Source organism: Ctenopharyngodon idella, chromosome 9 (assembly GCF_019924925.1).
Source record: "Ctenopharyngodon idella isolate HZGC_01 chromosome 9, HZGC01, whole genome shotgun sequence".
In the NCBI taxonomy this organism is placed as follows: Eukaryota; Metazoa; Chordata; class Actinopteri; order Cypriniformes; family Xenocyprididae; genus Ctenopharyngodon; species Ctenopharyngodon idella.
In genome coordinates, this window is record NC_067228.1 from 37,650,099 (window position 1) to 37,674,039 (window position 23,941).

At 41.7% G+C, this 23,941-nt stretch overlaps 2 protein-coding genes across 5 annotated transcripts in view; one reads left to right on the forward strand and one right to left on the reverse strand.

The window, feature by feature from the left end:
* The window catches only part of hycc2 (hyccin PI4KA lipid kinase complex subunit 2), a 28,940-nt gene extending 12,860 nt beyond the window's left edge, over nucleotides 1-16,080 (reverse strand). For both annotated transcript variants that reach the window (XM_051906405.1, XM_051906404.1), the window contains exons 1-11: nucleotides 15,958-16,080; nucleotides 12,545-12,621; nucleotides 10,782-10,838; nucleotides 10,124-10,225; nucleotides 9,864-10,031; nucleotides 5,971-6,051; nucleotides 4,272-4,387; nucleotides 4,032-4,127; nucleotides 2,943-3,059; nucleotides 2,487-2,574; nucleotides 2,227-2,383 (exon numbers count right to left, since the gene is read on the reverse strand). In XM_051906405.1, the coding sequence (XP_051762365.1) occupies nucleotides 2,227-2,383; nucleotides 2,487-2,574; nucleotides 2,943-3,059; nucleotides 4,032-4,127; nucleotides 4,272-4,387; nucleotides 5,971-6,051; nucleotides 9,864-10,031; nucleotides 10,124-10,225; nucleotides 10,782-10,829 (973 nt within the window). In that variant the 5' untranslated portion in view covers nucleotides 10,830-10,838; nucleotides 12,545-12,621; nucleotides 15,958-16,080. The remainder of the gene's footprint in view (nucleotides 1-2,226; nucleotides 2,384-2,486; nucleotides 2,575-2,942; nucleotides 3,060-4,031; nucleotides 4,128-4,271; nucleotides 4,388-5,970; nucleotides 6,052-9,863; nucleotides 10,032-10,123; nucleotides 10,226-10,781; nucleotides 10,839-12,544; nucleotides 12,622-15,957) is intronic.
* Nucleotides 16,081-22,778: 6,698 nt separating this feature from the next.
* The window catches only part of map4k4 (mitogen-activated protein kinase kinase kinase kinase 4), a 51,493-nt gene continuing 50,330 nt past the window's right edge, over nucleotides 22,779-23,941 (forward strand). For 2 of the 3 annotated variants that reach the window (XM_051904964.1, XM_051904965.1), the window contains exons 1-2: nucleotides 22,780-23,055; nucleotides 23,348-23,413. In XM_051904964.1, the coding sequence (XP_051760924.1) occupies nucleotides 22,999-23,055; nucleotides 23,348-23,413 (123 nt within the window). In that variant the 5' untranslated portion in view covers nucleotides 22,780-22,998. Of the gene's footprint in view, nucleotides 23,056-23,347; nucleotides 23,414-23,941 lie in introns of all 3 variants that reach the window. The other variant, XR_007931538.1, reaches the window with a different exon arrangement.

Below are 23,941 nucleotides of genomic sequence, written 5' to 3' on the forward strand. Positions count from 1 at the left end.
TGAGCAAGTATTGCATCTCTTTATCAGAAATCAATAGATGAGCATGTGCTTCCTGAAGGAACATCTCAATCTCCGTCTGAAACTGGGCCGCTGGATCTGATGGCAATCTAATTCATCTATTGATACATATTGTAGGCTAGTGGAGAAAAAAGTCCAATTTGACACTTTCTGAAAAAGAGGCTCTTGACAAACTGTGCTGAAATAAAGATATCGTAGTTAAAGCTGCAGATAAAGGAGGTGGATTGGTGATCCTGCCTCGAGCTCTCTATAATCAGGAGGCTCTTCGTCAACTAGAAAATACCTCCTACTATCAAGTCGTACCATCAGATCCAGCGGCCCAGTTTCACTGGGACATCATTCAGAGTGATCCGCAGTTGTTGAATGTATTTAATGATCCACCACTCTTTGACTCTTCTAGGAGTTCTAGTCTGAGGGATAAGCTTGTTCATGCAGACACTCATGTCTCTTCTCCGACCACCCTAGTTGACTGCCCAGGGTCATTTTCCATGCTACAAGTGTACTTCTTGCACAAAATATGTCAAATGTCAATCATTTATACATCCTCGTACACAAAAAACATACAAGATCAAACAACTGATAACTTGCAAGAGTACGTATGTGATTTATATTATCATTTGTTCATGTTCTCTGTTATATGTTATTAAACATGTTATTATGTTAGTAAATATGTTATATGTAAAACCACACGTGCATTACGCACTAGAATGAGTGAACATACAAGTGCAATTCGTAGACGGGATGATACGTCTCCTATTTATCGTCACTTCAATCTTGCTAAACATTCTTTGTCTGACATGAAAAGTTCCTGGGCATCGAGAGGATGGAAATTGTTGCAAAGGGAGGCCTTTTGGATCTTTGAACTTAAATCTTTATTTCCTGATGACATGAATGAAAAACTTTCTTGTTTTCTGTAATTGTCTTCTGCAACATTATTGTTGTTATTTTCATTACTTTGAATGTATATTTTACAGTTTGTGCCATGTTTGTTAATTTCCAGACTATTTCCAGATATTGGTGTTAATTGATGTTTGTGACAAGTGGATTCAGCTGATGGCTTTGAATTGCTTGTCTTTCTAGAAAGAGGGTGATTGCTTGTTGCATATTGAGCACTGAGGATAGCAATCTGCTGAAACGTCTGCTCATGCTCTTTTGTTTTTAATTCACCTGCACTTTGCACTTTATTGCACCATGCAATTTATAAAATAAATTTTGTATTTTCTAGACCTCTTCAGTGTTTTTGGATTCAGTGTGCAGGTCAGCCATTTTTTTCTGTTTTGCTTAAGTAATATTTATTAAATTTATTACATTAATTTAAAGTTATTACATTTCTTATTAGGTCAGTTACAAAAAAAATTGTCAATCAAGTTAATATCGTTTTATCAACTCCATGTCATCTTATAACTCTAATACATCCTATCTTCACTGGAAAGCGTGTCTTCTCTTCTCTGCTGCCATCTTGTTACTCCTAACTAGGTTAGGAGACTTCTCCAGCTCTCCTAAATAATTTAGGAGCTGAGACCTAGTCTTGACACTTAAGAATAAGCGTGATTCATAACGGCTCCTAAGTCTCAGAATAAGAGTAAAATCACCATTCTTAGAATTCATTCATTCAACGTCATTCTTAGAATTTTGACACACTTAAGACTAAAATTTTACTCTGAGTGACTTTATACATACGGTCCCTGGACTCGCGTTATAATGACGCTGTCTCACTGCACAATCAACCTCTTATGTACACTGTTAGTTATGATGAAAGCATTGGCGAGTGTGCAGAAATCGACGAGATCTCTGCATTCATGTCTGTTATTGGCTAATGCTCATCGCTGCAACCTTTCATGCGACGGGAGTAGATCTAAATATAATGCTATAAGCAACTCTTTTCATGATTAGATAATTGCGACAGCTGTAATAGTAAAAACGTAGCAAAAGTTTTCGAGAGAGTTCCACATGTAATAATTATTTCAAATGGAAAGATGTCAGGATGTCAGAGAATTATGAACATTTTTGACACAAAATACCTTCACATTATAAGTGGATCTCATGACAAAAAATGCTAAAATATGTTTAATATGACCACTTTAAGGTCCTCTGAAACAAAGAAAAGACATGTAGCTGTGATCCAGTAAGACCTGTCCAGAGTTTGTGAGGCAGATGTCAGATACGGTCAGGTGTGTGTGAAGTGTGTGTGCGACGCGTTCACCTCACCCTCTCTCTTCCAGCGCAGTCTGCGGATGGATGCAGCTGTGATGGTGCAGTGGGAAATTCGGCTGATGGTGGGAGTCACCTCCACCTGCAGAATCTTCTTCCCCTGGGATCCGTCTGGCGCGCTGTCAGGCAGAGAGCTCTTCATGGCATTGCCCAGCTAAACGCCACGGTACAGAGGCACAGAGCAGGAGAAGAAGCGTCAGTGGCAGCAGAGAGAATAATCCACAGACAGGAATGAGACGGATGTGCTTGAATCGTACCAGCAGCGGCTCAGAATACAGCTCCAGCTGAGCTCTGTACAGGATGTCATCCAAAGCCTCTCTCCCAGCCTCCCACTCCCCGTTATATCTGTCACAAACACACGGTCATACACAAATACACTAGTGAAACACCAGAGCAAAACAGTGACACATAAAAAAGTAAATTAATCCATGAGATGTAAAAAAAAAAAGAAAAAGAAGAAGTGAATTCACTAAAAATAGTGCCACTTTGTGGCCAATTCTGGCTAAATTTAGTACTGAGTTTAATCTAGACACCCACTACATATCTGCATAATTTCATAATGGTTGGATTTTTTAGCTGCTGAAGTTTGGCAAGATCACTACAGGATTGGTGTCGTGTGTGATGATTCACTTGTGTGAAAAACCGCGAGTGATCCAACAACGCTCAAATGAGGTTGGAGGGAATGAGACGTCTTTACCTGTGTTCACACTTACATGGCATGATAGACAGCAGTAAGCATTTGTACCATGAACTCTGGGTCCAACACCACACGTATGCAGGGAGCCGTCCATGCCTTCATCTGCTGCCGAGGAAACCCGCACACGCACAGCCTGACACACACGAGACACCAGTTACACCACACACACCACTGGCTTCATGTATATGCTCCACATTCATCTACATTCAGAGTTAATGCACGTGATAACGCACTAAAGCACATGAAATTGCATCATTAATGTAATTTACGTCATGCAGTTAGATGATCTTGGGAGTTTATCACACTGAGCAAGCACCTGTAACCCTGGTAGGGTGAAACTTCTATTTAACCCTTTAACCCGATTCTGCTTCTCTGTTTGCAATCAGATCATTTTAAGCCACTAAACTCCCGGCAAGTTTTCAGTCGAATTATCCTAAGTGAATTCATTCAAACAATCAGTCCAAAACAGCGCTAATATAAAGAAAACCAGGCTTATTACATAGAAAATGGCAGAGAGAACTGAGACTCGCCTACATTTTTCAGTCAATTATTCATTCCAGTGTGTGTTTTGCTTTAAAACACGAGCTCTGTCATATTCTGTGATAGTTTCTGACTGAACAGAACGTCTAAACATCCAGCGCTGTATGGCCAGATGATGCACAATCTACGTTTCTCGGCTGGATGAAGCAAACCAGCGTCTCACTAGTAAAGTTGATGGATCCGGATTGTAATCAAGATAAAGATGACTGCGGTGACGTACAGGAGTCGTGCAGTAAACACGTGAGTCCGTTATATTGATGCACAAACATGTGATCCTGTTCAGTATTGCAACTTAACTTGTCAACTTAACTTATGCTTAATTTAAGAAAAAGGGTGTGATTAATACATTTTAATCTATCGACAGCCCTACTAATCAGATCCAGCTGTAGGTTTGGCTGAGGCTCCGACTGTAACCGAACTCAAACATGGGCTGCGTTTGTAACAGGAGTGTGTTCAGGTCAGAACTGCATTCATGTTCGGGTACAATCGTTCTCAGCGCTGACGGCGGGCCTGCCTCTAATATAATCGGTCACTATCTGTTCAAAGAACGGAGATGAGATCTCACCGTGAGCTCATTCTGCAGACGGCCTGGTATGACGAGGGGGGCATGTAGACCACCACTGAATTATAACACAACATCAGGAAACACAACACCTCAAACCTGCAGACACACACCAGAATACATGATCACCTGTACAGAGTTATGCATTAGCAGCGGGTGCTGAACACGATTTGTGAGTTCATTTTTCAAATCTTTCCTTTCGGGACATGTCAACTGTAAACAAACTATTATTACAACAATGACCTGTTCTGGGCAGTGAAGGTCTCTCTCTGCGGGTGAAGACCACTGTAGATCACTCGGATCAGGTCATGCTGACAGAGAGCTCCCTCAGTCAAACCCATGGGACCCAAACTAGATGGCTAAACACACACACACACACATTGACACTAAACAGAGATTAGGGACACCACTACAGTGTACATTTTAGGACATCCTCAGACCTCAGTCATATGACGAAAGGTCTCGTGTAGCCAGAGCTTCAGACTGACGGCAGAAGGTCTGGACTCTATCACAGCTTTCATTGGCCAAGGACCACCCAAGAGGACATTTGACTGACATGTAACGCAACCAATCACAGTTCGTTTCATTCCGCGTCATGTTTAGGGCCTTGAAAATGTAAAGTTGATGTCCCTACAATAATAGCATCTATAATTTATTGTGCAAGTTTACTTCAACAATGGACCTGCGACCTTCACATACTTTTGAAAATCCAGAGTTTAGTTGATCCTGGCAAGAGCTTGTAAACATGGTGGCGTTCTTCTTCCACGAAGGGGTTTAGCATCACGGCACTGTTTCCAGGGGGACACACTTCTCCCCGACACCCTGTATAATTCAATCAACCAGATGACGACTTTGAAACTCCTGAGGTGTTTCCAGTTAAGTGTGCCATATGCATCAGATGTTCAGCCAGAATGGCAGAGACAGGTAAAGAGTGATGCCTAATTGTAAGATGCCATTTCGTCCAATAGCTGAAGCCTTATAGTCTGAAGCATGACGCCTTTTCATCACGTGACTGAAGATTGAGGATGTCCTGAAATGTACACCACGTATCCTAACTGTTAGCACATTTAACAGCATTATATTATGCACACCAGTGGTTCTCTTGTTTCTGGAGCTCTACAACACTCTCTAGTCGAACATACCTGATTCATGTCACCTGCTCATTAGTAGGAACTATGTAGGACAATGGATATATCTAAAATGTGTACTGTTAGTGGTTCTTCAGGACCAGGGTAAGGAACGCATGGTGAAATAATGCCTCTGCAGTCTCCAGAACTGTTGGTAAACTCTTAAATGAGATGAGCTTACAGGCCTTAGAGCAGCGGTCTCAAACTCAGTTCCTGGACGGACACAGCTTCGTAAGCTTAAGTTGGACAAAAGCATCGTAAGCTTATGAAGCTTTTGGGAAACGCTACCCAGCACAGTTCAGCTCCAACCAGCTCCAACTCACACCTGCTTGATTAGCTGGATCAGGTGTGTTTGATTAGGGTTGGAGCAAAAGTGTGCAGAGCTGTGGAGTTTGAGACCACTGCCTTAGAGAAACGGTCTAAGGAAACGGAAAGCAGCTTTGAACATAATTTTGGCTGTACAGCAGCTCTAGAAGAAAATAGTGTCATTGTCCAGCTTAAGTAAGTTCAGTATTGAATCATTCCATTGTAAAAATCATTAGTTATTAATTTAGTTCATTTATGTATACAGCAGCTCATCACAGTCCTAGTGGTCAGAATAACAAAATGGGTAAAAATGCTTGCATACATTAAAACAGTGTAGGAAAGAGGAATGAAAACAGGAAGGAAAAAGCTGTTGAATCTTCATTCTGCAGAACTAATGTTTTGGGTGTTTTTGTGTTGCTTAAGGAAGGAAATTAATTCAGTTTACAGGTTAAATGTACAACAGGAGGTGTAAAACAAAGAGCTGTATGTGTATTATGAATGTTGCTTACCTCATGATATATGGATGGTTTGGACAGGGACGGGATCATGAAAGATAACAGCTTGCTGTTTCCATCTTTATCCACAATTTCCTGTAAAATATACAATATAAACAATGTGTGAACCTGAGGGTATATTACATTACATTACATTTTATGCATTTAGGATGTGCTTTTATTCAAAGTGACTGAAGGATCTAAGGATCTGATTTGAGTTCTTAATTAAGCCAATATTATTCCTATTTTGCAGTTCCTGTCCTGCTATATGGCACGAACACGAATCTCAATGCTAGATGAAATATAGTGCATATCCAGAGTCACATATTATTTTTGTAGATTTGTTGGCTGGTAAATATTTCTAATGGCAATATTTCTAAGAGGATGAATGCTAGTGTACTAACACTAATGTGACTCAAACGACAGGTCGCTCTTATCAAACTCTTAAAGATAGAAGATGACATAACAGTATATCCACCGAGAGACACGTTTAACTCCAGCGTCATAACATTTATGAATGAAAATGCATCATATTAACTAGAGCTGCTGGTGGAGCTTGAGATATTATTGATCATTCAATGTTTCTGTGAAAAACACTAACAATAATGAAGTCCAAGTTTAAGAATACACTAAAAGTTACTTAAGGGTCATAAAAGGGAAAATCAAAGTGTCCTTTAAGAGGTTTTCATATCTCAAAGATAACTCTCCCGTTTTAAATTGTTTGTTTACTACCCTTCTGGAACGCTAGGGTTTGAAATTGCCACAATTGTCCTCTACACGCCCTTTAATATGTAAATCAAGGAGGCGTACTCTTAACAACTCACATCTGTCCATCAGACAGGGCAGTGAGGTCAGATGTTGAGAAAGACCGTGTTCTGAGATCAAACTATCAGGAAGGCATGGCTGAAGTTTATTTGAAACAAAGTTAATGGGAATGTTCTGTTTGTTTGGACTCTGGGACTCTTTTTTTTTTTTTTTTTTTTAACTCTTTCCATGCCAGTGTTTTTTTAAAAGAGTTGCCAGCCAGCACCAGCATTTTTGATCATTTTCCAGATCATTTAACCCTAACACGTTACTTTTAAATTTACAACAAAAGTTGCTTTTTCAAACAACTTTGTTTTCCCATTTGTTGAACCACAGCTCTCCTGTCCTCATGTTCTGAATGTGAGCATGCATTTACTCATCTCATTTGCACAAAAACAGATGAATAAAAATAGTGAAATCCAAACTCAGAATATTATGCATGCTTTTATTGCTGAAGTAAGAGGGTGCTTCTCAAAACTCAAATCGATGCTTCCTCATTTCCTCGCTCCTCCATCCTCCAGTCTGTGACACAGAAACCGGTCGTACTCAGCCATCGTGAAGGACATCTCAGTTCTCTAACAGCTGCGTGAGGAGGCGAGGAAGCTTCCGGAGGAGCGAGGAGTGAGGAAGCACAGGTGTATCCTTCTCTCGCATCATAAGGGGGTGGAGCTGGGGTTTCTCACCAAGTCAAGTCAGTCAAGACACCTTCATTTCTATAGCGCTTTATACAATACAGACTGCTTCAAAGTAGCTTTAAAGAGGAAAATAATGATCCAATGATGCAAACAGAATTCAGTTCCGCTATAAAGCAGCTCTAGTCATTATTCAGCTGGAGTCAGTTCACTACTGATTCATTTCAGTCGCAAAAAAGTTATTATCTTAGTTAATTTATCTATACACCAGCTCTGGAGAAAACAGTGATGTCATCGTCCAGCTCAGCTCAGTTCTCATCCAATAGTGTCAGTGCAGACAGATCAGTAATATTGTTGAATATTAAGTGTTCCCGACTAAGTAAGCCAGAGGCGACAGCGGCAAGAACCCAAACTCCATCAGGTGACAGAATGGAGAAAAAAACCCTCGGGAGAAACCAGTCGCTCTGTTCTCCTCTGAACGAACACGGTGTGATTATGATTCAGGCAGCGTTACAGGTCAGATTATGGATTGATATCAAGTACAAATTACAAAAGTTAACGCAGAAGTAACATATTAATGTAACATTACTTTTCATTAAAAGTAACTACTTGTAGTTCGGTTCGTTTGGTTTGGACCCCAAAAAAAAAAAGAAAAACATTTAGTCCTGGTCCGATTAGCGTTCAGATTGGCCATTTTGTCACTGAACCAAAAGATACTGAACCTAAAGACATAGAGAAACGTTCACAACCTGATTGGTCGGATTTTATGACGTATTGCCTATTTTGAGTCGGAACGTACCAAACATCAAAACAACGCTGTGTGCGGAGATAAATGAGCTTGTTGTGTGTGTAGCCTGTGTATGATGGTATTTCGGCCAGCTGGGAACCCGTGAAGAGCTTACAAAATGTGTAAAGGAGTCAAAACAGCGGCAGGAATCCCTCCGTCACACACAAACGAGACGCGCATCTGATGCCTGTGATGGGCAAACTCACGACTATGACGAGAAAAAGCGATATGCGTGAGGATTCTGTCGTTTTTAGGGTCTCATCGTCCTGTTTTTGGTTCGTTTACATGTCTTTGGTCCGTGTTGCGTTCATATATCATTCGAACCGCACCAGAGTTTGTTTGGAAGCGGGCCGAGACCCATCTTTTCAGCGGTCTGGGTCCACTTGTTTGTTGCGCACCAGGGCTCAGATGGCAGCGCTCACACTTGTTCAGATGAACCGCACTAACAGAGCAATCGCACCAGGGCTAATCGAACCAAACATGACGAGTGTGAACGCACCCTAAGTAACACAATTCTGATTTACTTTTTAATGGAGTAACACAATATTGTAACTCATAACTTTTAAAAGTGACTTTCTCCAACGCTGTCATTTTCACAAAACTTTAATGGCCGCTAGAATAGTTTGTATGAATATCTGAACATGCAACACAAAGAACAGAACATCTACTTAAAAGAAACTCTTATCTAGCTTCATGCATTCTTTTTTATTAATCAACACTTGAATGTGAGTAAGTTTCATAAAAAAATTTTGATCAAAAAGTGGAGAAAATCGCATTTTTGTCAAAGACTATGTCCTAATCAGATTCAGAGCGATGATCAGAACACAGATGGAGTGGATGGAGTCCATCAGCACCTCAAACAGTCGTTCCTCTTCATGGGTTCAACATGTTTGTGTGCTCAAAGTCTAGTGAGATCAGGGCTTAATGCTCTCACAGCTTTATTTTTTACTGTTTTGGGAGGAGTAGAATTTATGTAGAATGTGGCCTCTACACCCACATGCCTTTACACTTGTCCAGTTGTGAAATGAAGTGCTGTGTGTGTCTTGAACGTGTTTTAGAGGGGATTTACACCACATCTTTTCACAACCGGACAGAAGGGTTTTTTGTTTTTGTACTGTTCTCTGTGTTGTGTTTTGTTTTGCACTTGGAACAAAGTACACAAATACTAGAAGGCAAATATTAGATTAAAATTTTTTATTCTGGCATTTTTATAGGAATTGTCTAGACCAGGCGTGTCCAAACTCGGTCCTGGAGGGCCACTGTCCTGCGGAGTTTAGCTCAAACCTGCCTCAACACACCTGACTGGAAGTTTCTAGTACGCCTAAAAACCTTGATTAGGTGGTTCAGGTGTGTTTAGTTGAGGTTGGAGCTAAACTTTGCAGGACAGTGGCCCTTCAGGAGCAGGATTGGACACCCCTGGTCTAGATGTTAGGACCCCGGCTGTATTGTTTACTCCACAGAACAGCTGCTGCCGCTGCGGCACACTGTGATACTCCTTAATGTTAGTGTCCTGAGTAACGGTGGGAGAAAAAACTAATTCTCTCTTCAACAATTCTGAAATATTCATATTCATATTCTGCTTGCTTCCATTTCCACACACCCTTACACACACACACACACACACACACACTCGCACATGCGCACACTCACACCCCGAGACATGGCTCCATCCATTACACACGCACCAGGTTGTAGATGCCCAGCAGAAGAGCCTCTATGCAGCTGCTGCCGTGTCTGCCCCTGCGCAGGTAAACCCACACCAGCTCCGGCAGGAACTGCAGCGTGAAGCGGCGCAGACAGCGCTCTGGACTGCGGTACAGCTCAAAGAGTTGATGGCACACAGGCTCCAGGAGCTGTGAACAGAGAGATCACACAGGAGGAAATGCTCAGGAGTCTTATGGGATGAGGGTTGTTTGTGACCTCTGACCTCTGTCACTCTTCTCACCTCACTGTCAGGGTCCTGAATGACACTGTAGAGGGCTGGTACCAGAGTATTTCTCTGATGGAGGATTCCAGCATAACCAGACAGCTGCGTTTCAGACAATGCCTATGAGAGCATAGACCCATGTTGAGCATAAAACACACTGGGTTAAAAACAAACCAAATCAAATTTAAAGAATTCTTAAGTAATTAGTCTCAAGATTCGATGCTCTTAAATAAGCGTCTAATTTTCTGGTTCCTTGACCTTCATCTGCTGGAGACACTTTAAACTACATCTACACGTGAAGGTCTGAACACTGGCCGCTCAGGGCAGATTCACTGGCTTTTTCCATCATGGTAAATCACAATTTTGGGCACAATTTTGGTTTTAGGGTCACGGTTTCTGCGGGTCTTTATTTGCTATGTTTGGGGGGAATGGTGCAAGGAGGAACATCTTTAACACAGATTTGATTAATATGGCTGATAAAACCCCAATCTGTGACAACCTCTCAGCACCCCCAGCATCCTTTAGAGGCCCCGTTGAGAAGCCCAACATTACAGCATTCGCCCTGAATGAACAGCTCTGTGTGTTCAAGCATTAGGATAGAGTAAGGCCAGGGCACAGCAGATGATTGATCTGGAAACACACAAGCCATCTTAATACTGGATGACACGGGACTCACCTTGAATTCTGAGAGCCAGTCTTCCACTACACCTCTATCTGCAGCCATCACCACTGCCTGAGACAAGACACACACACAAATCCTACAGATTAGAACGATTATCTTATTAAGGATGTTCAACTGTACATGTTTTCTCATTAGTGGGTTTCCTGGATGACTGTTAGATTAGCTGGTATTAAGGATGCCCACCATATGTCCACCAGACACCAACCAGACGCGTCTCCTAAGACCCTTACAATCAATCAAAATCAAGAAAAACCCAACCACACATTCTCTTTAAACATCAACTAAAAACACGTACCGATGCAGATTTAAACATGAATTAAAACACAGATTATCTATCTCTATGTAGTACTAAAAACGTACTGAGAAATCAAATGTGTAAAACAGCATAATGCCATCATTTTCCACATCTCCAGACTCTAATTAGAGAATAGCTTCCTTTCGGCTCAACCCCTCTTCCACCTTCAGACTGCCAGGTCCGAGTCCTCCCATGACCCGCACAGAGACGGATGAATGGATCCACCTCGATCCACCGCAGCTCCCCCTGGTGGCGGTCGAGTGAATGGCAGAGAGCTCATGCTTCATCTGTTGCTCTCCCTGAGGTCCCAGAAGTCTCCTGTTTGGTTGTCCCAGACTCAATGATCCCCACTGGTCTCTGCTTTGGAGGTTCTGGCTTTAGAGGTCCCAGAGATCCCAGCAGATCCACAGAGGTCATCCCAGAGCCACCAGCTCTTCCTGTCACAGCTGAGGAGGCCGTCCTTGCCTGTCCCGTCATGGCCGAGGAAGCCATTCCCCATAACAGCATTTTCAGCTGTGAGACCTTACACATCAAATCCTGTCCAATTCCCACATGACTCCAATGAAAGAGTAAAAACATCTCAATGTGAAAAAATGAAGGGACCTGAATACTTTTCTGAGTGCACTGTATATTTTACAGCAAGATTTTTATTTGATCTTAGTCCATTTGCACACACAAGAACCACATGCAATGGTGTTATGGGGCACACACACTCTTACATCCACCGTATGAACCAATAACTCAAGACAATCCCATTTCTGTTCCTGCAGCAGCAGTGAATATCACCTGTAACCACAGGGACAGCGATTAAATTAAATGTCAAAGATGTCGACTTCCATATCACTGGAACGTCTCATCACAGCTGACACAACTTGAGTCAAATTAAGGCACAAGTTCATCTGTCAAATCTTAATGAACAAAAGCAGCTTATGTACCTGAGCGTCTGAGTTAGAGCACAAACTGATGGGAACAGTTCTGGACCGGATCTAAACCTTCAGCTCATTTCTCCATCTTATAGAATGAGGTTGTCACTCTAATAAAAGCACACAAGCACTGTGTGTTCTGCTGCTGAACGCTTCCCATCATGCACCACCACTGAAGCAGCGCTACTGCCTACATCAACATCACCAGGCCTTCCATCCTTCCAGCAGAAAGCTTTCAAGGTCAGCAGCCGTACCCATTATGCACAGGGATATTAATTATTCAGCTCTCTCTGCTCATTCCCGTCTTCTCCCTGATCATCTGAATGGGCTCACAGTAGAAGGGCAGATCCAGCACAGATAAGAGTTCATGACAGAGCCGGATAAACATACACATTACTGCAGACTGACACTGTTACGACTGGCTAACACAGAAGAAATGATCAGTGCCCCTCACTATCACATGTACGTGCTCTGAAAACATTTTCCACAAATATAAAACTGTCATTTAGAGCCAAAGCATTATTAAAGTGTTCACTTACTCTTTGTGATGATGCTGCTGTCAGATCCAGGACACCTGGCACTGCTTCATCTTTCAGCTAAAGTTTCTTCGAGAACCCTGCAGTATATAATGAAATAACCTGCAGTGAAATACTCCGAACAAACATAAGCCATCTGGGACGTCTTTTCAGTGGAGATGAAACGGGAGCATCGGATCTTATCTTCCCTGTTGTGATGTACATCAGAGTGTAACAGATTATTGAACAAGAAATATAAATGTGGCCTCAGGAGACGCGCTAGCGACTGACGCTACAGGCTGCGGTCTTTAGTGACCTGGTTCGTGACGCTGGTTCGAATCCCGCTCGAGCAGGTGCGGGCAGGACCAGTTGCATTGGTGCCGTGACCCGGATGGAAGTGAGTGCAATGGAGGCCAGCTCCGTTTTTTAACAGGGCTGTGCGAAGCTGTGAACAGAGTTTTCAGACAATGATTTGCTTTTATTAGGTATTACATGCAAATAACTGTGACAGTCTTTGACATTATCAAAGACTGTCACAGTTTAGATTTTGTTAAAAATGTTGATAATTCTGTCTCAACTAACTGGTCTCCAACTGATCCTTTAATCTCACTCTGCCTCTGTGTGTGTGTGTGTGTGTGTGTGTGAGAGAGTGTGTGTGTGTGTGTATGTATGAGTGTATGTATGAGTGTGTGTGTGTGTGTGTGTGTGTTTCACAGTCTTGCTGGTTTAGAGTTTAACCCTTTCACTGCAGTGTGCTCTTGCCTCCATTACAGGAAATCTCTTAGGCCTAATATTTTTCTATCATTCATTTAACAAAATAAAGACAGAACCCGTTCATTTGTAAGGCACTGACAACATAATTATTAAACTAATTATAGAAAACTAAGTTAATCAAAATATAAAAAGACCTTAAGATAAATAGCTTCACACTCTTTTCATATTGACCTATGACATCATATGACAGATCTCAGTGATCTCGTGGATGTGTCTGTTGTGGATCGTGGTCATCCCGGCTCCTGCTGCTGCTGTAACTGTGGTGTATTCAAGCGACTTTGACGTTGTCTTTTCATAGTTACCCACTGTAAATGAATATTGCCCACCGTACGCTGTTTTCCTAAAGCCACTGGGGTGGCGGGGCTTACAGCTATATTTGTTCTTATTTTTAATATCAAAGAGAAAGTAAAATAACAAAGATAACTGTATTGAAATATATCTTGATATGAGATTTTGGTCTAATCGCTCACACATAAACGACAGGTACATGAAGCTCGTGCCCTCAGAGAGAGTGATTTATTTTGTGACGAGAACTTTTTTTTTGAGGGCAGTGACAACTTCAGTTTGGCTTGATCCTTTTATTAATGTTGCGAACATCTCTCTCTCTTTTATCTTGCTCCCTGTGGTGTCAGGGGTGTCCACAGTGGAGTGATCCGCACAGCCGGTTCAGCACGGTTACGCCGGATGAGAGTGCACTGCAAACATCTCTGTCTAATCCTGTTTAAATAAATAAAACAAAGAATTTTATTTCAATCTTTATTGGTATTGTGACACATTACGCGTCTTCAGCTGTGGCTGGATTTGAATTAGGGCTGCACGATATATCGTTTTGGCATTGAAATCGTGATGTGCACATCCGCAATAGTCACAGGATGTGATGTCTAGTATAGGGATCGTTAGTCTGTATGGAGAAGACACCGTGGTTCAAAACGCATTCGATTCTCTGATGAATTGCAAAGTCAGTTTAAACATTCAAGAGAATTTAAACCATTTGAGCTCACAAACACGCGAAACAGAACTCAACTCTGAACGTGCGGCTGTTTTATGTGCGCGCGCACACACACACACACACACACACACACACACACACACACACACACTCTCAGAGCCACGCAGATCCATGTGAACACTGAATGCCGTTCTCTTCCGTGTATATCTGTGCCTGAACGGACACATACATGCAAATAAACAATGCTCAAAATCACCACGAATTCGTTCTTAAAGTGACAGAAGCTCCTGCTGCTTTCTGTGTCATGAATGTTAATCAAACAACAAAAGACAAAGAGAAAAAACACTTCTGTAGTTTTAACACCGATTGTTTAATTTTTAGACTATGCAGTGTTATTTTACATTTGATTATTCAATTTCTGTCCCTGAATACTGTTAAAAATATAAGGCACTATGTCGGGGTTCCCTGACATTTTTCATGTCTCATTTGTCTGACACACCCATTTCAGGTCTTGGAGTCTCGGCTAATGAGCTGACGATCTGAATCAGGTGTGTTTGATTAAGCAGACATGGAGCACATGCAGTGCTGGGGAGGCTCCAGGAATGTGTTTGGGAACCTCTGATCTATGCATTTAATTTGTATCTTTGTTCTGGTGTGTTTATCTGTGCTTGTAATGTGTTCAGTGTGCAGCAGAGAGTCAGGACCTGTTTAACTCTCATCTGAAGGACAGATATAGTTCAGTGTCTCCATCACTGGAGAGTTAGGAGCCACACAGACCGAGGGTGAGCGCCCCCTGCTGGCCGCACAAACACCTCCTCCTCCAGCAGCTACCTGGTTTTCCCAGGAGGTTTTCCATCCAGGTGAGCCTTCAGCGCAGGATTGATATGACAATCGAGGAAATGGGCATATTTCATCATAGTTTATTGACATGAAAACAAATCCAACACCTGAACAGATTTAACAAATGACCCAGAGCATATTAATGTGTATTTGACTATAAACTGAGCACTTATATATATTATACTTTGAATAGCTTTGAATTTGAATAGCTGTTTTGTTTTTCGTGCTGGACCAACAGCCTGAGTGACATCTGCTTTTAAATGAGGGATTGATGACAGTCTGGAGACTGAATGACTGACAGCGATAAATCAAAATAGATGTGCATGCAATGCAAATGCAGATTAATATAGAATAAAATAAAATTATTTTTGAAATGCTGCTGCAACTATTTGTAAAAAGTAATGACTTATAAATCTTGTAAATCTCTCACTGTGTTGTCAGGAGTCGTTCAGAAATACCTCACATCACCTTCAACAGCTCAGATACACTATTATTATCCGATAAAGCTATGATTTGATCTGCTTTTCTGTCGCAGCGACTCCAGCATGAGATCAACATCACGACTCCAGCATCACACACACACACACACACACACACACACAGAGAGAGAGAGAGAGAGAGAGAGAGTGTATATCAGTGGAAACCCGATGATCCAAATTTAGGAAACGCCGAAACATTCAAAGCGTATGGACTCTTACGTCACGAGGCAGTATATAAGTGAGCGCGCGCGCACACATAACGTTACACACATATATATTTCTCTCATCGACATCTGATCCGCACGCGCCCTTCCCGCTTCATGTACAGAATAAAGGACAAAGTCTCCGACAGCACGTGACGGTGTCTGTATGTAGACAGAAGATGATGAACTCACCTAGTTAGTGTTCACTGGATGATCAGCTGTCCACTCCTGCTGCTCGCGCATCTGTAAAAGAGCCAGTACACGTCAATGACGACAAACACCGCCTCCTCTCTACAACCGGAAGCAGAAGCGGAAAATAAACACCCTCACATAATAAAAGCATGGCTAATCAGGGTGAATTTACATTTCATGCTGATTTTCTAAAGGCATATTATAATTCTTATTGTTAAAAATTCATCCATGTATATGTTTCAGATTTTTATTTGTTTTCACTTTATTTGTTTAATTGTAATGTCATAACCGGATCTTCTAAAGTCCTCCTGGGAAGTTTGTGACGTCATGTGCGTTCAGTCCGCTTCTAGAAAATGAAGAACAAAGAATGTGCATCACGTGTTTTGCTTTTTTTATGTTTTTAATTACGTTATCGTTACATAGTATATTGTTATATTACAATGCTATTGTACTTGTGCAGGCAATTAACTTATTTTGTTGTAAATCAAAAAGCCTGCCGATGTCAGTGCTAAATACCTGTAAGTATTGTGGTACTCCGTCACGTTTCTCACTGGCCCAGCTCGTAAATTAAGGGCTTAAAGAAAATACTGCGCTTCCTACTCATATTTACGACTTTGTGGTGGTGTTTATATGCTTTCTTTCCCAGCAAGCTCATCTGCATACACTATTGAGAGCCACGCCCACATCTCAACATCCAATCAACAGAAAATAAGTCCTCTGATGGCGCTTTACAGGCAGTTCAGTTCAGACAGAGCACCGTGAAAGACTGAGCTGTGTCCCCATTAGAAGCTGATCCTCGAAGGTCGAACCGAGGCGAGTGTTGTTAAATGGGACGGTCTGGCCTACAGAGAAGTGCTCTTGTCGTGTAATAAAGTGTAATCCGGCATTTTCTCTCAAAAAATCCAGTCATCATTGGCATGCGGTGAATCTTGGGAAAGTTTAGGCTGTGAAGGACCAGTAAACGCAGCTGTGGTAATGTGAACGCTGTCACAACCCTAAACACAACCCTACAAAAACATTTTACATTATCAAAAAACATCATTTACTTTTGATTTATAAGCTGTTCATGCTTATAAATGATAAATGACTGAAAAATCATCTCCACAATGTCAACATTTCTGTTCTTACTATCCTTGTGGAGACATTTGGTCACACACACACTCTCTCTCTCTCACACACTCACTCACACACACATACACACTCACTCACACACACATACACACACACACACACACACACACACACACATAGTTGTCATGTTTATGTTCAGTTTTGGTTTAGTTTCGTGTTCCCAGTCCCTGTTTGTGGTTGACCTAGTTTCCTAGGCTGTGTCCGAAATCGTCCCCTATACTCTTAAATAGGGCACTATTTGAGGGGACAGACATTTGTGTCTGAAGCCACAGTGGACGATAACGAGTGAACTCATTCAATCCAGCAGTAACGGCTGGAGAATACCCATAATGCACTGTGTGAGTCAGGTGCCGAATGAATGACCAGAAGATGGAGCCTGCAGGTGATTCACAGCGCGTACAGGTATGATTATTAAATTGTTTACTTAAGGTAGTTTCCATGACAGGGTTCAGGATAAATCTTTTCATTACTACAGGAGCTGCCAGTTTGCCAAGTTTCAAATGATTTCTTTAAACTGCAGCACAAACTATGCAAAAGAGGCTGCACAGTGTCCAAATTCACTAACTTGTTATCATTCACATCTTCAAGTGGACTATATTAGTGGCCCAATGTAGGGAATAGTGAATGAGGGTATAGGGGGCGATTTCTAACACTGCTCTAGTGTGTGCTCATCTGTTCCCATAGCAACCTGTTGTGTTCACCTGTCCCTCGTTAACGCACTCATTTAGTCCTGTGTGTATATTGCTGCGTTCCAGGCAGGTTTTTGAGCCCGTAAGTCACGACTTCAAACCACGACTCACGATTTTGTAGCGTTCCAGGCAAGTCACGCTAAACTGCCTGAGTGTAAACAAACCAGCATGGCGGACCGTACGGGGCTTATGCTCATTTACAATTATTTCTATGCCAAAGGTGTTTACTCCTTGCTTATTTGAAGGAAACAGAGGAAAAATGCCCGGTATACTGTACGATTTTAGCAATCCTATAAGATCATCACTTTATCACACTGTGTGACATGGATCTACTAAACTTGGGTACAACAAGCATGTAGACTGTACGATGATGACACCTGTTGACTCGTAGGCTATGATGCAAGTTTCAATAGAAGAATAAAACGTCATCAGCATGCGCTAGTGGTTAACAAAAATACCATGTTGAACCACACTTTGCCAGCTGTAGTTTTTATGTGTGCTGAAAATAAAAAGGAAGCGGCGAAAGAAGAAGGGAAAAGAGCTTGAGGTGAGCAGTTTTAAGTTTTAGCGCCATGTCGCGTTGATTTCATGTCGTATTTTCATTGGCTGGTCAGTAGACGTAGGTCGTAGCAGCAAACACACTGTGAGATGATCATGCTGAATTTCTGACACTGTCAGAAAATGATCGTAGGCTATCTTTGGTCGCAAGACCGGGAAAACGGCTGTCTTTGAACCTCTCTCACTGTACGACATAGGACCACCGATTAAGAGCCACGGTCACAGAAATCACCACGATTGTTTCACGATGGCAGTCTTTCATCTGAGACAGCCAAAAATCGTGCAGTGTATCCCGGGCTTAAGGCAAAAGAAGTTGTTATACCTTTTATTTTACGTTATTTTACCGTGCACTTGCATAAACACCGCATCCGTAGGGGCTGCCATTGTTGTTTCGCGGGCTATGTGATGTCAGAGCGCGGAACTGGGAGTACATCGATCTAGTACGAGTTCACGGGTGGGAAGTCACAGGTTTGACTCTCGCTCCAGTGCACTTTCACGGGTAGAAGGTTGGAAAAACAGGGGTTACGGGTTGCCTGGAATGCGACATTTACCTCCTGTTTTCGTTTGCATTTAGTGTGGTTTGCCTTTTTTTCTGTGTTGCTATTTATTCTCCAGTGATTTCCTACTCCAGTGATCTAAACTTTAAAAAGTTTAGTTTATTTTAAATAAAGACTATTTTTGTTTGCTTTAAGTGTGTTGGCTACCACACTGTAGCAATAGTGAGTTTGTATTTCATATCATTATATATTTCTCCTTGCCGCTGCCTGCCTGATAAGCTTCTCTACCAGCCACTGCGTAAAGGAAGAGAAGGGGAGGAAGAGGGATGCCGAAAGAACTGACAACGGGAAGAGGCTGATTTTATACCCTGGTATTAATTAGAAGATTAAATGATGATCTCCTCTCGAAATTCTGTTTAATAATTTCACATTATTTAACACTTGAATTATCAGTAACTTAAATTGCTATATTGAAGTTTAATGATTTGATGGTGTAAAAGAAGTGTTGGTAATACAATAAAAAAGTATGCTTATTTGCAGTACATATTAACAAGACTACTGACTAGTCTGACTAGAATAAATGTATGGTTCATCGATCAGTACTTTTTACTTTTAATACTTAAGTACATTAAAAGATGTGGAAGAAGACAGTTGTGGTATCCATTTCTGTTTAGTGTTTGTTGGATATTCTGTAGTAGAAATGAGGTGTGAAGAAGGCTGCAACGGTCGGAGATGAAGATACCACAACAGTCTTTTCAAGTCACCTTTATTTATATAGTGCTTTTAACAATGCAGATTGTGTCAAAGCAGCTTTACAGTGATAACTGGTATATAATTTTGGCTGCACAGCAGCTCTTAAAGAGAATAGTGTCATTGTCCATCTTAAGTAAATTCAGTATTGATTCATTCCGTTGTAAGAATCAATAGTTATTAATTTAGTTAATTTATCTATATCAGCACTGGAGTGAACAGTGATGTCATCATCCAGCTCAGTTCAGTTCTCATACAGTGGTGTCAATGCAGGAGATCAAAACACTGTTGAATATCAAATGTGTTTGTTTCTTTTGATTAAGAAACAAACACCAGCTAAATATCCAAACGGATGACGAATACAAATGGGTAAATCCACTCAGGGTAATAAAATCCACATGGTTAAGGCACACAACAACATACATCAAAACAGTATCTGACAAAGAGGTGAACAAATGAGAGGGGTTTAATGCACAGGACACTGACGAACAGGTGATGAACTCATGAGTTTCTGTGGTGACTGACACAAACATTGTAGCTGTGTCTCAGATGGGTCTATCCCTTTCTCAAACTTTAGCTCCTGCACTCATGTCTGATCCGGAAGGCTGCTTGGTGGCCTCTTCTGATCTGGCAGAGAGCATTTTGTTATCCCGGTCTAGCTCTGAGGAGTTAGATGTGATGGACGTTGAGATGGATATTTGAACCAACACCACGACCAGACTTAATTTGAACTGACCTGTGGAAAAAATGGAATCTGCTCTTGGCAGATTGGATGAGCAATTCCTCGCGAGTAATAAACGCTAACCCAAACCCCCTCCTGCTTGAAGGCTCCTGCCTTCCCCTCTAAGCCCTGCCAGACTACATTGCGGATCGTGGCAAGGCCAGGCTGGTGGCGCTATGTACATTGTTGTCATCCTTCTTTTTTCTCTTTTGCGCTCCATCCTTTACGAGCCCATCAAACAACCGTGGTAAGTCAGAATCAATCACCAAACACAGTGAGTCCTGGCATCTTCATGTTTAGCGTAGCTTCCTCTGTCAGCAGCGAGAGATTCACATGGGATAAATGTAGGGAGATAGTCAGGCTGACGGAGAAGATTTCAGAACTAGAGACACACATCCAAACTTTAATTGAGGATAGTAAGAATGCAAGGACTCTAGATACTGTTTTGCTGACTAATTTATCAAACCCTGTACAATGTTCGGTTCCGGCTGTAGAGCCGCAGGGCAACTGGGTGACCGTGAGGCGGCCTAGTCGTGGGAAAAACACCACTCTTCCTTTCCGATTAGAACATCAAACAGGTTCTCCCCACTCAGTGTCGCACCCACTGAGAATCCTGTTGAAGATTCCACACGGAGCATGAAAATAGAGACACCAGCCACCATAGTCACATTTTTACCAGAAGCAAAGCAAATTTAAAAGTGCTGGTTAACGTTAAACGTAAAAACTCAAAGATGGTTAATCATGTCGGCTCTAATAATGTCTAATGATCACTAAAATTAACACTGAAGAGGTGTGTGAACTCGCAAGTACAATATGAGACACTGTAATTTGCTCTGGCCCCCTCCCTGCTTATCGGTGTGATGAGAGACATTTGTTCACTAGGGCCTAGTTTTATTTTATTGTTGTATTTTGTTTTATTATCTTATTTCTATTATGTGTATGTTTTTCTTTTCTGTGAAAGAGCACCTCAGGCATCGAAGCTCTTGGCCACTCGGTGTGCTGTATGGCAGCCTCTGGCTACATCCTAGCTCTCTCAGTTAATTTCACAGCACGGTGAGCAGGCGTCAACACCATGACGCAGCGTCGAAGTTCCACTTTGAAAAGGAACGTCTCAGGTTTTGTATATAACCCGGTTCTCTGCGCCGTGTTTCCATACTTCAGGCATGCCTGTGCGTCTTCCTTCAGACAGTCTGGAGCTGATGACGTGTTGTTTAGGCAGCCTTTTATAGCCTGTCAGCACACCTGTGATGTCCTCCGACTGCCACAGCCAATCAGAATTGGTGTGTATGCACACATGCTTCAGACACCGGATCACACGGAGCGTTCCCATAGGATCAACACCATGATGCAGCGTCTCGTTCCCCTTCTCACCGGGTTAAATACGTAACCTGAGACAGTTGATTTACTGAACTGAGGCAGCCTCAATGACGTTTGCAGCTGACAACCTGCTGTGAGGGCGGGACAGCCTGTCACTCACATGAGATCCACCAATAGCAAACCACAACCATCCAATCATTTCCCCACGGACAAAATCAATCCCGCCCTACATTTGTTCTTGTTCCAGAAGCCATGTCACTTGGATCTCTCCCATATTTTGCAATGTGAAAGTAGGCTATTTTCTGTGAATGTGCGAGACTTCCAATTTTTTAGCCAATATAGATATATAACTGGAAAAATAACAAAGTTTAGTCGACGGTAAGTCTATTTGCACGAAAATACAGAGTGTTTATGATTATGACAATACATATGGTAATATGGTAAGAAATACCAGAAATATGAGTTGTTTTGTACAGCTAAAAAATAACTGGAAGCGAATGAGACCGCTAGCCAGACAAGTTCAAAGTATAAATGACCGCGCTGCTCCTATGGTAAGATCATCACCATAGGTAAGAAAAGATTATCACAACTTCTGTTTCATGCCCACTTTAATGAAATTCATCTTGTCTATTTGTCAATGACTTTTTATTCAAATCTGTATAAATTGAAGGCAGTACAAGATATGACATCCTACTTATTTTTTTGTATTATGGTAAATGTATTACTGTGATGTATTTATTTAAAATAATGTTGAACTATATAATATGTTTAATGAATATATAGAACTGCGTTGTTAGGAACTGGATTGTTCATGATAACTCTAACCCAGGAAAAAAAGTAGAGAATGTATTTGATCACACCATTATTACATAACTGAAGAAATAAATCTAATTAAATAGCATGCCTTTTAATAGAGTTGACACAAATTAAGTTATGAAGTGAATAAATGTATTGTAGAAAAAAACATTTTCATAAAAACCTGTTACTGTACATGGTTCATTAGCTGACCTCTGTCTAGAATCATTACATGTTTTGTCCCTTATATATCAATAATGAAGATTATATATATATATATATGACTTGCATAAAATGTGTTTTTCTTGAGTACATGGCAGAATAGACCCTTCCCTCGTCTCCACCCACCCTCGGTGTCTCTGCCCACTCCGTCATGGACTGACCTAGACTCGTTTGTACTTCATCGCCGCCACCATCATCATCGTCAACGCGAACAATAGAGCAAACGCTGCAGGGCCTGCGCTGCTCTCTCAGGATTATCATCACAAATCTAACGATGATCAACTGCGTCGACCTGACACCAAACGTTTGAAGCGGACGGAATAAACACAGCATCGTCTTTATTTGAACAATTGCGTGAAAGATGGCGAACGACTCGCCCGCGAAGAGCCTGGTGGATATAGACCTCGCCTCTCTGCGCGTGAGTGCTCTCGTTTCACACACTTATTTCACATCACACTCGTTCTCTTCTGGCTTCATGCGTCAGATGTGTTTTAGTGTGCAGATGGAGGGTTTTCTCCACCTGTTTCTTAACTCTAGTGTTCATTGTTAACATGTTGTCTTTGTTCGCCGCGCGCTGCTCGTGCGTGAATCAGAAATAAAGGGAGCGACTCATTCTGAGCTCATCCGCTCCACATCAAACATTCAGACGTGTGGAATCATCGTAAACCTTCTCTTATTAACCGATGTGGTGGACATTTGTGTGATTTCAGGACCCTGCTGGCATTTTTGAGCTGGTGGAAGTGGTCGGCAATGGCACGTACGGACAAGTATACAAGGTCAGTCTCGGTTGATTCTTACAATATTTACATTGAGCTTTACAGCACCTTCGAAACTGCTCGATCAGTGTTTTACTCGAGTACAGTAATTTATGTTAAAGATGATTTCTCATCGGAGAGAGATTCAGCCCTGCTGATGGGTGTGATCTGCTGCGCATGCGCACGAGCACTGCAGCACACGCCAGTGTTTCACAGAATCCTTATTGCGTCCTGATATAAATAAGTACAGTACTGGATCTGTTACTGTACGTAAAGACACGCTGCTGTACTCTACTGTACTATTCTGGCTGTTTCTGTCCTGTGTGGTGAAACAACTGACACTTATTCCAGTCTGTTAGCATCGCTGCTCTGGATCATTATTTGATTGATTTTTTTTCTTTCTTTCACAATACTGAATTTAAAAGAAAGCAAAATAACGGGTATAGATAATAACAGGGTGCCATACATGCAGTCTTCCCTAGGGATGTACGGTATTATCAGCACATATGGGACTATAGCCTATAGTCTTAAACGTTAATTATGAAAAAT